At 37.8% G+C, this 13,693-nt stretch overlaps 1 protein-coding gene and 1 long non-coding RNA gene across 2 annotated transcripts; both read left to right on the plus strand.

Annotated features, from left to right (window-relative positions):
* The first annotated feature begins 6,223 nt into the window (after positions 1 to 6,223).
* Positions 6,224 to 6,664, plus strand: LOC110674478. Its single transcript, XR_002498900.1, has 3 exons — positions 6,224 to 6,303; positions 6,366 to 6,484; positions 6,557 to 6,664. It is a non-coding gene; the product is annotated as an uncharacterized LOC110674478 (long non-coding RNA).
* Positions 6,665 to 11,220: 4,556 nt separating this feature from the next.
* Positions 11,221 to 12,415, plus strand: LOC5571573 (tRNA (guanine-N(7)-)-methyltransferase). The gene is made up of 2 exons (XM_001653660.2): positions 11,221 to 11,481; positions 11,545 to 12,415. The coding sequence occupies exons 1-2, from the start codon at positions 11,354 to 11,356 to the stop codon at positions 12,152 to 12,154; spliced, it is 738 nt and encodes a 245-aa protein (XP_001653710.2). The 5' UTR covers positions 11,221 to 11,353; the 3' UTR covers positions 12,155 to 12,415.
* The last annotated feature ends 1,278 nt before the right edge of the window (positions 12,416 to 13,693 follow it).

Raw genomic sequence — 13,693 nt, forward strand, 5'->3', positions numbered from 1 at the left:
GAAATACACAAAACGTTCTACACAACTTGTTACGTTCAAACTCACTCACTAACTTTTACCAAAGATTTCAAATTTAATTTCACCAGATTTAACTTCAACTTCTAAAGTTTACTACAACTGAACGTAATTTGATCACACGACTCGCGCACTTTCTGCTCTCCAGCCAACTTCGTAGCGAAAATAACGAGTTGAAGTAATTCTTGCGCCAAGAAACTGCCTCTTCTAACCGTCCACCTCAATATTCAAACAAAAAGCAACTATTATAGAAAATCGCGCCAACTGCTTTTACATGGCGCTTGGTAGGTACACACTCAATCTCAGTTTGGCTGTTCGGTAATTTTTTTTTACGGTTTTAGAACCGTAAATTATGAAAATTACTGAATTTTCAGCTGTTCTGCTTTTAATCACTGATATTCAGCAACATATTTTTCATTTTACTGAAATCGGTAATAGACCATTTCCGTCAGACCTTACCCCCTATTTTTATATTTTTCTTCGAAAGACGATTATTTTTAATGATTATTGACGCTTTCAGATCTAATTTATATGCACTCCTGATTTTATTGTAAATTTTTGAAAATTCGAGAATTTACCACATTTTGAGTAGTGCGGCACAGTTGTTTCAACCCTGTGGGTAAACAAAGTGGAGATTTTCCCACAACTTTCAAAACCCCTGCGCTGAGTGTTTGTAGATATGACGAAATGTCAATGTCAAATCAAGCACACGAGACGACACGACAAAATGGAGAAATCTGAGAGAAATCTGAGGTCCGATGGGCAAGCTTCGTTGTAAATGAAGCCCATCCTTTACTATTGTACTTATAACAAAAACTTTTACCGGAAGACGACTGCTAATAGACCGTTTTAAGCTTAGCAAGTAATGGAATTCTCCTTGGAAGCATTTCTGCAACGCTGCGGAACGTTTTCTACAAGAGGGGCATATTGGCCGGTTTGTTTTGAAACGTCAAGAATTGGACCGTTTGCAGATTTTTCGGGAAGACCTACGAGAGTGGTAAAATGGGGAAGTATGTATAATCCATTGGTCATATGGTTCCGGAACAGCTTGACGACATAAGCAGCAGATAGCAAACGGTAGGGTAAACAGGTATAGGCCCCCCTAAGGAAAAACTGCTCTATCGCAGTGGCAAATTCATTACTTATACAGTTTTTGGTGTCAAAGTGTTATTTACTTAGTTAATCATGCTTTGCATGTAACTTTCTCTTGCCAGGTAGCTTCTAAAGCGAGTACAAGACGTTATCTGCAAACGGTCCAATTCTTGACGTTTCAAAACAAACCGGCCAATATGCCCCTCTTGTAGAAAACGTTCCGCAGCGTTGCAGAAATGCTTCCAAGGAGAATTCCATCACTTGCTAAGCTTAAAACGGTCTATTAGCAGTCGTCTTCCGGTAAAAGTTTTTGTTATAAGTACAATAGTAAAGGATGGGTTTCATTTACAACGAAGCTTGCCCATCGGACCTCAGATTTCTCCATTTTGTCGTGTCGTCTTGTGTGCTTGATTTGACATTGACATTTCGTCATATCTACAAACACTCAGCACAGGGGTTTTGAAAGTTGTGGGAAAATCTCCACTTTGTTTACCCACAGGGTTGAAACAACTGTGCCGCACTACTCAAAATGTGGTAAATTCTCGAATTTTCAAAAATTTACAATAAAATCAGGAGTGCATATAAATTAGATCTGAAAGCGTCAATAATCATTAAAAATAATCGTCTTTCGAAGAAAAATATAAAAATAGGGGGTAAGGTCTGACGGAAATGGTCTATTGTCGTTACTGATAGTTCAGCTATTTTGAAGCTTTACCGTACAGGCACAGTAAAATAATAAAGTCAGTAAAATGCTAGTACCGACTCTCAGTATCGATAAATTGTTAGCTGAGAATTTCAGTAAAACAAAAAGAAAACAAATCCTCATGCGGGTCATTGTCAAATAACAACTCTAGCAGCAGAAATGGTCTCTAGACTCCCTTACCCATAAATACATATTTTATAAATTATCAAATTCGGCTTTTATTTAACAATATATCAACAAAATTACTTGCTTTTTCGCTTTTCGGAATTCCGGAAGCTTAAGCTAGGTGTCGCATGGATTCCATCACAGATTTTTCAGGTTTAACGATGCTAAAGGCCTTACTGATGGACATCAAATCAAACATTAAGCCAGGATAGCGAAGCTTGCAGGATTGAAGAGCTGCTGAAGAGAATGGTATAAGTACAATTTCCCAGAAGTGAGACTTTTGATTGCCGTCTTGGAAACAAATAGCTAGCTGTTACTTACTTTTGAAAGTACCAACAATAAAAATCACAACCGTTACTACTGTTTACAAAAACCCGTAGCACTGCGCTCCCCATCATCAACATCATCATTGATTCTCCTTCCACCTATTCACATCTTCTTGCATCTCATCAATCTACGCGCAGAAGATGTTAGCGTATGAAGGACGTCAAATCTAGAATAATGCACTGATCTAAAAAATCGGATTTTATCCAAACGTGCATCTAAGCCAGTGTTTCCCAAACTTTTTTGACTTTCGCCCCCCTGAGGCCAATATATTTTTGGAATCGCCCCCCTGATATGTTTTTAAAATATTTGTATTGGACGCTCCACTTTGCTAAAATTAAGACCAATATATTATTATAAGTAATCAAAGATTGGTTAAGTTATCAAGTTTACTGATGTAAAAATGCTAAACATATGTGGTTTTAAAGCAAGATCTATCTGCAGATCTGCGTAATATAATCAAGATGTATTTTCTTAAATTTTTTTAAATGATATACTGATAAGCAGTTCATAACTGCAAACAACCCTAGTGTATTACATGCTACTGACCCAGTTTTTAGGCACTAAATAAATTTGGCTAATTTGATTGGGAATTTTGTGAAATACATGTTTGACCATTTCAAAACTACAATACTTAAAAAAGAACATTGGTAAACCAAAAAAAAAAAACTTTCCACTAGCACTGCAATGTAAGAACGTTTGTTTAAAAAAAATGTATTTTTTCTTAAAACCTGGATGTTTTTATCCGATAATTCTTCAAATCTATTTTTAGTTGCATGATTAACGTCTTCGGTAATAATTAGTTTCAACTTTGGCACCTGATTTTTGCAAACAATTTTTTTAGATTTTTGTTTCATAGTTTGTGCTATAAGTAACTACCGTAAAAGGGGGTAACTTTGATAGTTTTTTCGACGAAAACTTCAATATTTATGTATTCTGTTTCAAATAATTACAATTTATATTTTTAAAACAAGTACTGACATCCTTGCTATCGATTGCACTTGAAAGATTGCCAAAAGATTTATTCTGAATGGATATATAATTTTTCATGTAACCGAAAGTCTGTTTTCTCTTTTGGGGTAACTTTGATAATGGAGTATAAATCGAACAAGATTGAATGAATTACGGAACATTTATAGGGCTTTGCATACCTATAGGCGTTTAACGCTATATGGAAATTTCTGACTTAGATTACAAAAATGGTCCCAGTTTGTAAAAATGGTTTTTGCTAAGAGATTTGAGACCGAATTAATGTTCTACTATAACTAGGCTGTCATGGGTAAGTGACGAACTCATTATGACTTTATCAAACAGTGGTCGTAGAACAGATTGTTTGTAAGCGTTGCAAGAATGCTAAAATCTTGTAAATTTTTAATATTTGCATAAAAATCCTCAAATGTACTTGATTCCAACGAAAATAGCTTTGACATGAAGTGTCCTACTAATACTCTTTACTTTTGCATTCGTTTTTCTTAACTGATTGACAGAAACTTGGTTATTTCGTTTAATATGTTGGGGGTCTTGCACTATCAAAGTTACCCGCATTATCAAAGTTACCCCGTTTTACGGTAACAAGTTTTGTCGAAAACTTTGCTTGTGAGGACCCGCCGATAATCATAACATTAGCTGCCCATTTCTGAAGCACTTTTATTATTTAAACATCAATTTATTCAGTTTAAATACTTGAACCAATATCTAAAAATGTTTAATAATTAAATGAAATTGATCACTTTAAAAACACTTTCAAAATATCTCAGACTACAAATATATAATATAGTTTTCAATACGTTATGTTTTGGGAAAATTTCAGTCCCCAATTCATAATTCATAGCGAATTTTAGCACTTATGCATAAAAAAACTGAATGCTTTACAAACATATATTCTGTATCCAAGTTTTGTCAATCCTGATTTTGAAAGAAAAAATTAAAAGGTACAAACAAATAGAGAGAAAGATTTAGATGTGGAATCTTCAGATTATTAGAATATTTTCGTCTATCAAATTGAGTATCTTGTCCAAATGATTCGTAGTTTTCAGTTTCTCCCACTTTCGCCCCCTTTTTAGTATTTTCGCCCCCCAAATTTCATTTTACAAATTTTCGCCCCCCTGGACCTGAAAATCGCCCCCAGGGGGGCGAATTCGCCCACTTTGGGAATCACTGATCTAAGCGGTGATCTGCGAGTGTCGCCCCCCTCGCATTTTGCATAGTACTTACGAAGTGGATACCAACCATAAAATAGTTTCGGTAGCGGAATCATTCCTTGACCGTTTCTTGTCCTACACGGAGAACTGAAACAACTCAAAATTAGGTCTTTTTCACTCATCTTGACAGCTAAGTAGAACGAGTCAAAATTGAGTTCTTTGCAAAGTATTCAAAATTGAGTCTTTCCAGAAAGACTTCGCTTTGAGTGATTTTAACTAATTCGCTATCAGTAGCTTTTGGATTGAAACTATTCAAAATTCAGTCTTACCATGGATCCGATTTCGGTAAAAATTGAATGTTTTCTTTTATTTACCGCACTATGGCATTTATTACAAAAATTCTCACAAACAAAGCATGTAAAACATAGCAAATTGTAGCATTATTAAGAAAATCACAACACATATTAATGTTTGTTTCGAGGGGGGCGACACTCGCAGATCACCGCTTAGATGCACGTTTGGATAAAATCCGATTTTTTAGATCAGTGCATTATTCTAGATTTGACGTCCTTCATACGCTAACATCTTCTGCGCGTAGATTGATGAGATGCAAGAAGATGTGAATAGGTGGAAGGAGAATCAATGATGATGTTGATGATGGGGAGCGCAGTGCTACGGGTTTTTGTAAACAGTAGTAACGGTTGTGATTTTTATTGTTGGTACTTTCAAAAGTAAGTAACAGCTAGCTATTTGTTTCCAAGACGGCAATCAAAAGTCTCACTTCTGGGAAATTGTACTGATACCATTCTCTTCAGCAGCTCTTCAATCCTGCAAGCTTCGCTATCCTGGCTTAATGTTTGATTTGATGTCCATCAGTAAGGCCTTTAGCATCGTTAAACCTGAAAAATCTGTGATGGAATCCATGCGACACCTAGCTTAAGCTTCCGGAATTCCGAAAAGCGAAAAAGCAAGTAATTTTGTTGATATATTGTTAAATAAAAGCCGAATTTGATAATTTATAAAATATGTATTTATGGGTAAGGGAGTCTAGAGACCTTTAACCAATTCACAACATGCACCAAGACACGGACTGAACATGGGTTACAAAATACATCACTCGTATTCTCCGAGCTCCGTATTCTCCGCTGCCATTTCCGATTCAATTCCACCAGGAACGCCAACTGTTTCGGGCCATCTACACCCACAAAGCATCACGATCACCGAAATGATCCAGATCGTTTATACCTTTAGCCACATCCCTCTTTTCTCGGTCCTGGCGTTGAACATAATACTTCTCTTTTCGAAGGATTCAAACAGCATAATCACCGATTTAATCGTACAGGAACCGCTGCGGTCGAGAAACTCAGCAAATCCCATACTCGGTTCTTCACCTTCTTTTGCTGCCTCGTGTATTATGCCTCAGACAAGGTATCCGCCCTATCCATCCTTTCCCGTCACATCATGGAACCGATGATCAGTATCCTTCTGAATCCGGAACAAACTCCGGACCATTAGCAAACCCAGGAGAAACATTCACCGATGATGCAGCTGCGTGCTCCCTCTTTGTTGTTTATCGACGAAAACTGAGTCAATCCGTTAATACGCTCATGTAAGATGCGGAAAGATAAGCGAGATTTTTGAAGATAGATGAAGATGTTTTATATGATGCCACGGATGAAACAAGATAACATGCTGCAAAAAGATAAAAGGCCATCGCAAAGATTGTCTAAAGATATCCTAATTATCTTTAACATCTGGATGTGTCGTCCCCCTCGTCCAAAATAGAGTGTTGATCCAGTACTCGGTTTTGGATGAAAATTTTAATTGAACGACATTTACTGATTGAGTGAAACTGTTTTATGGGTAAGTTAAATCTCACATTATTTTTATAAAAACGCGCACTATTCATGTCGATTATATTCCAGAAAATACTGAACATTCGACGCTTTGCCGAGGGACCAAAATCTGTGAGATATTCCGGTCAAACATCCTGGAAAACATTGAAATCACCACTTTTCCGGAAACCTAAATTTCATCCAAAAAGGTAAGTTTTTAACATTGATTTATTAGGTAATAACTTATTTAAGTGGTGTATTTTACAGCTTCGCATCTTTAGCGGCATGTTAGTGAATATGAAAACTCCTGGCAGTCAGCGGAGTACCGACGGGAATTCGGATGTTTAACGGTGTATGGAGGAATCTTCAAGCAAACAAACCGAGGGGGACGACACATCCAGATGTTAAAGATAATTAGGATATCTTTAGACAATCTTTGCGATGGCCTTTTATCTTTTTGCAGCATGTTATCTTGTTTCATCCGTGGCATCATATAAAACATCTTCATCTATCTTCAAAAATCTCGCTTATCTTTCCGCATCTTACATGAGCGTATTAACGGATTGACTCAGTTTTCGTCGATAAACAACAAAGAGGGAGCACGCAGCTGCATCATCGGTGAATGTTTCTCCTGGGTTTGCTAATGGTCCGGAGTTTGTTCCGGATTCAGAAGGATACTGATCATCGGTTCCATGATGTGACGGGAAAGGATGGATAGGGCGGATACCTTGTCTGAGGCATAATACACGAGGCAGCAAAAGAAGGTGAAGAACCGAGTATGGGATTTGCTGAGTTTCTCGACCGCAGCGGTTCCTGTACGATTAAATCGGTGATTATGCTGTTTGAATCCTTCGAAAAGAGAAGTATTATGTTCAATGCCAGGACCGAGAAAAGAGGGATGTGGCTAAAGGTATAAACGATCTGGATCATTTCGGTGATCGTGATGCTTTGTGGGTGTAGATGGCCCGAAACAGTTGGCGTTCCTGGTGGAATTGAATCGGAAATGGCAGCGGAGAATACGGAGCTCGGAGAATACGAGTGATGTATTTTGTAACCCATGTTCAGTCCGTGTCTTGGTGCATGTTGTGAATTGGTTAAAGGTCTCTAGACTCCCTTACCCATAAATACATATTTTATAAATTATCAAATTCGGCTTTTATTTAACAATATATCAACAAAATTACTTGCTTTTTCGCTTTTCGGAATTCCGGAAGCTTAAGCTAGGTGTCGCATGGATTCCATCACAGATTTTTCAGGTTTAACGATGCTAAAGGCCTTACTGATGGACATCAAATCAAACATTAAGCCAGGATAGCGAAGCTTGCAGGATTGAAGAGCTGCTGAAGAGAATGGTATCAGTACAATTTCCCAGAAGTGAGACTTTTGATTGCCGTCTTGGAAACAAATAGCTAGCTGTTACTTACTTTTGAAAGTACCAACAATAAAAATCACAACCGTTACTACTGTTTACAAAAACCCGTAGCACTGCGCTCCCCATCATCAACATCATCATTGATTCTCCTTCCACCTATTCACATCTTCTTGCATCTCATCAATCTACGCGCAGAAGATGTTAGCGTATGAAGGACGTCAAATCTAGAATAATGCACTGATCTAAAAAATCGGATTTTATCCAAACGTGCATCTAAGCGGTGATCTGCGAGTGTCGCCCCCCTCGATTTTGGATACTTTTGTGAATGGGGAGCAAAACAAAATCAAAACAGAACACCAACAATCAATTAACTCTAAAGTAAGGCGCCGTCCACAAATTAAGTAACGCTCTAGGGGGAGGGGGGAGTAGGCCCAAGCGTTACGACTCATACAAAATTTTGAAAATTTTCATACAAAAAGCGTTACGAAGGGGGGGGGGGAGGGGGTCGAAAAATTTTAATTTTAGCGTTACGTAAGAAATGGATGCCGCCTAAGTAGTTTTGGATTAACCTCAATATTGAGTTAAAAGTATTTAAAAGTCAGAATAGAATATTATGCAAAACAGTAGTGCTGGAGAAGTACTTCATTTTGCGTACTTTTTATCTTTAATTTGAGTTGTTTCGGTTCTCCGTGTATCCTTTTGTACAGTATACTCAAGAAAACAGCCCCCTTAAATAAAGGTGCATTTGCACATACATTGGCCGAATTTTCATTCTCATTAATTGTATGTGTACCTTATATTCATTATGCTCGTAATCAATACCATGTATTTGAGTAACATCTATATCATTTGAAGAACATTCAAAGTATGTGCAAAGTTCATACCCTTCTGGAACACATGGAGTAAACAAACATGGCCTCCGAAAAATGTTTCCGCGATTGTGATCTTCTCGGTGTACTCTGATAGCAGTATTTCGGTGATATCTTGATTGAATATACAGGTATTTATAAAAGAAAAAAACTATTCTAGTGGTTTTATAACATTTATTTACATTTGTGCAGATGCGGGAATCATGAAACAGAGAGTTCCTGAATAGCATCGGGACCAAATGCTGCAAGCCATAAATGAAATCGAAGATAAGTTCCACCAAGAATGTCATTATGCGAATGTAATTTCTGCGTGATAAATAATCTTTTAATAATAAGTTTAGTTTAATAAATTTTTATTTCGTATGCTCATTATAACTGTTCATTATTTATTGTTTCTTGGATCTTATTTCATTGGAATCATGTGTGTGTGATTCCGATGAAATATTTCTGATCCGAGGAACGAAGAGTGGAAATTCTTGATTTTAATGCTAAGAAAAAAGTCGATATAGGTGACCAATATATTCCATTTAAGCCAGCTATGAAAAGTATGTGTTTCGATTATGGATTAAATATGAAGTAATCATGATTTCAATGAAGATGAAGATTGGTGATGAATTATTCTGGAGCTCGATTTGAAAAGGTCGTATGTGACATTTTTGACTATCTGAGATAACTCTCCATGAAGTTTCTCAAACAAAATTCAATTCCTATTTCAAGCAAATAGCTCAAAAGTGTTCAATATACGTATTGAGACACAAAATGAAATCCCTTTCAATAATCTATCGAACAAAACCATGAAAATATACTCAATTTATTAATTTATGATCATAAAAAAGCTTTCCGTCGATATAACATTGTTTGTTGTTCATTCGACCTAATCGATACTACCTAACGCTAGTCACCGCTGCACTTCGAACGGGTACGTTCAGACGTTTGACATCTGAAAATGTCCATACGTCAAAGTGCGATCGGACTGATTGATGGCCAGTGAAGTACATACGACCCACCGTTGTAAACAAAAATAGAGAATTTCAAAGAATTTCTGAAGTTTTCTGCATGAAGGTATGTATTTCGTGAAGTTGGCAAACGATTTAAGGGCTATTCTCATTGCGCCGTGCCGGGCCGGGGCCGGGACTCATCCGGGGCTGCGATCAGCGATGTTGCTCAGAGCAAATCCCCATCTGCGCTGAATGTGTACTGTAGAAAAAATGCAACGGAAGCGATTATGGATGGGTTTGTCGGATGGATAATGGATTCATTGTATATGTTATATCGTTGTAGGAACATTCATAAGTCATCATTAGTACTTCTGCAGTAATGCTAAGAGAGCTAAAGGCCGAAAATTAAACCAAAGTTGAGCGAAGAGTGCAAATTGTCACGGAGTGGATCCTTAAACCTTTCCCTAAGGTCTTCCAAACAATCGAAAACACTGTAACTTGATTTCCTAGGAAACGATACAGCACCAAGTGTTGCTCTGCTGTTTGCCAACATCTCAGTATAAATGGTTAACTGTGTTGAGCTAGCAGGTTTTGATTATGAGGGGATTTTGTAAACCCAAGATGAAAGAAAAAAAGGTCGAATACGCGTTTTTTTTTTAATTTTGGTGTTTTTGCTACATTGGACCTTATGCGCAATAGGACGAATGAACAAATTTTTACTATTCCTAATTTTTTGTTAATTACGTCAAAGTGTCAAATTATTTTTTTATTTTAGAAGAAATATAATATCGATATGATACTTTACCAGCATAATAAGCTGAATAGAATCTACCTAATGGTGAAATAAACGCGATTTTTTACTTTTGTTACTTACGACCTTTTCACATCGAGCTCCAGTATTGGTTTCGCACATACTATGTATGTGCATACCCCCATTGCAAAAATCCATATGGGTTGGCACATGAATCAAATGAGAAGTTTATCTTGAGTGTACTTATGGTCAGCGTACCGGCCATAACACTGGAGGGGGTGGGTGGTTGTCCTTGCGGTGTTACGGCTCGTACAAAAACAAAAAAATATCAATAGGCCTTTTCATGTGACAGATCCGTCTATGCATTTGTTTACATCGGTAAAGGACCGGTGCTAACACGGGCCTGTCATTTTCATAGAAGAACTGTCATAGTGCTTCCCGATCAGCTGATTTGAGACGTCATGTGAATAGGCCTATACAAAAAGCGTCACAAGGGGGTGGGTGGGTGTCTAAAATGGCCATTTTTAGCGTTATGAAATAGGGTAGGTGTACCAGTTATGGACATAATGGTTCCCTATTTCGCCATACGTGATTACTTTCATGTCTTCAAATTTTTAAAATGTTTGTGTGTTGTAGTAGTTAGATTTAAGATAGATCTTGATGTTAAAACATTCAAAAAGATTTCAAATGTGAAAGTTATCAAAATTTCACATATGGCCAAATAGGGAACCACTATGGCCATAACTGGTACACTTTCCCTATATGAACAAGCCCCAATATATTTTGGGTAATCTAGGGTGATCAAAGTATTTTGGACAGACCGTTACGCGTATATAATTTGGCCATTTACGGCAAAATCAAATGGAGGTGGCCAAATTATATACGCGTAACGCTCTGTCCAAAATACATAAAACACCCTACGGTAATCCTTCGTGTAGATGATTTCCGTGTAGAGGGTGTAACGCCTAGAACACTAACGCCAAACATCGTATTACCCCTTGGCTGCACTCGTAAACAAAAGAGAACTGTCAAAACAATGTAAACATAAAACCAACGTGCGATCTTCCCCGCGCTGTTCCAGGTCATTTTTATATGATTTTGGTAATTTCAACATACAAAATTGCTTTATTCTTAAAGTTTGTGGAAATATGGAAGTAGAAGAACCAAAAAATGACGCGTCAGTGGTTGCCTCGCCAGCTCCCACGAAGCTGCCTCAAAAGCGATTCTATCGACAGCGAGCACATTCGAATCCTATTGCAGATCATAGTTTTGATTAGTGAGTACCATTATTTGCGATAGATCTAAAATTTAAATAAAAATCTTGTTTATTTTTCCGTAGCCCAATTCACCCGGATGATTACGACTGGTCGCAGCACTATCCCACAATTGGAGACAAACGAGTGGAATTTGCTGACATCGGCTGCGGTTACGGCGGATTCCTGGTAACACTCGGAGAAATGTTTCCGGACAAGTTCGCAGTTGGAATGGAAATCCGAGTCAAGGTGTCTGACTACGTGATGGATCGCATTCAGGCTCTGAGAAAGCTGAACGAAGGCCAGTACGAGAACATAGCCTGCATTCGTACGAATGCAATGAAGTACTTGACAAATTTCTTCCACAAGGGACAGCTGGAGAAGATGTTTTTCCTGTACCCAGATCCACATTTCAAGAAGGCCAAGCATAAGTGGAGAATCATCAATTCGGCACTTCTCAGCGAGTATAGCTACGTGTTGCGGCAGGGCGGTTTGATTTATACGATCACGGATGTCAAGGATTTGCACGAATGGATGTGCAAGCATATTGAACAGCATCCGGCATTTGAGCGGTTAACCGATGATGAGGTGAAAGCAGATGTACTATCGGAAAAATTGCTCGACAGTAGCGAAGAAGGCAAGAAAGTAACTCGAAATAAGGGAGACAAATTCGTTGCTATTTTTAGGAAGATTTGAATAACATTTTCACTTTGGAACATTCAAATGGTTGCTTGTTGATGATAGATTCGGAGAAATGAGCGATTTGGGCGTACAATAGTTTAATAAATTTTCCAATGATTTCACCGTGCAAGCCAGGAAGGCATTTTTGACGTACGACTACGTCTTTGTTTTCTATATTGGGGTCCACTTTAAAAGTACGGAAAGTGAGACATTTTTCCATAAAAATAATTGCATAGCTTGAACTAAACACTATAACGTTGGTTATTGCAACAGATACGCCCAAATGGATATTTATTCGGATATCCGAAAGTCCCTTCGAGTTGCTAAACTATGAACACTTGTGTTTAGAACAATAACGATCAACTGATGAAACAAACACTTCGTTCCTACGCCGTGCTCAATCAATTTTGCTTAGCTTAGCTCAGACTGACTACACATATCAATGGTTACTAATCCGTGATTGACCCTGACCTCGGTCAGATGCACAAAGAATCCACTAGAAGTTCGGCTTGGATTGGCCATAAACTTCTTCAGTGTGCATAATTCAATGCCTCTATTTATACAGGGTCAATAGCGGCGCCGGCCACGCCCTTGCAGTCAGGTGGGATCGGGGGAAGGAATGTTAGTGCGCTTTTTGGAGACCGTGTTTGCCTATGCATCTTAACAAAGGTTACTGGGAGGGATATTTGTTAATTGGGAGCAGAGTTGGGAAAAATTCTGAGATTCACACTACAGTAGGCAAGCGGCCAAAGATTTTAGTTGTATCTGATGTACCAAAGTCGTGTTTTCTTGAAGCTTTGTCCTGCGACGGAGAAGAGGATACAAGAGTGAAACGCTTCAAGAGCCAAACTAAAGAATTCATCAAATACTCGATTGGAACGGAATCAGAGAGAACGGAAGTACCCCATTGGAACGGAACAGCTGAAGTGAATTCCAATCTGAAATGCGGAGTTGGTGAGTTTGTTCCAGTTGGAAAGCTTAATAGTCAATTATTTTTTATTAATTTGTGATCCGATGACCATCGAGCATGGAAAACAAACGTTTTTCAGTTAGTCTTATTCTTAAATTTGTTACACTGAGGAAGTGTATAAGTTACATAGTTTTGTGTCATATTTCCACACCTTATGTTTCCGTTTCTCTCCTTCTAATCCACTATTAATTGGCTCATGTTCTTGTTCGCCAAAATATAGAACACATCCTCTGTGTAACGACATTTGAGATTGACAATTTTACACATATATTATAAAGAGTGCTTTCATTATACGTTTGTGTAATCGTTAAATAAACTATGGATGGTTCGTCACTATAAGTGTCGGCATAAGCTCTTATTTTAGTTTAATTGAAAAACACGTACTTATTTTTTTGTTTGTTGCAATTACTAAAAATAACATTTGAATAGTTCGACGCACTGATACTTTTTTTTTTAATTGAGGCTACATGAATCGCATCACTTACCAAGGTGAATCCTGATCACGTAGCTTTTGAACCCTCCCTGTTGGCGTGGGAGTTTTCGGAATTCCTTGAGCAGCAACACCGTTGTTCCGGGTGATGAAA

The sequence above is a fragment of the Aedes aegypti genome, chromosome 1 (genome assembly GCF_002204515.2).
Source record: "Aedes aegypti strain LVP_AGWG chromosome 1, AaegL5.0 Primary Assembly, whole genome shotgun sequence".
NCBI classification, from domain to species: domain Eukaryota; kingdom Metazoa; phylum Arthropoda; class Insecta; order Diptera; family Culicidae; genus Aedes; species Aedes aegypti.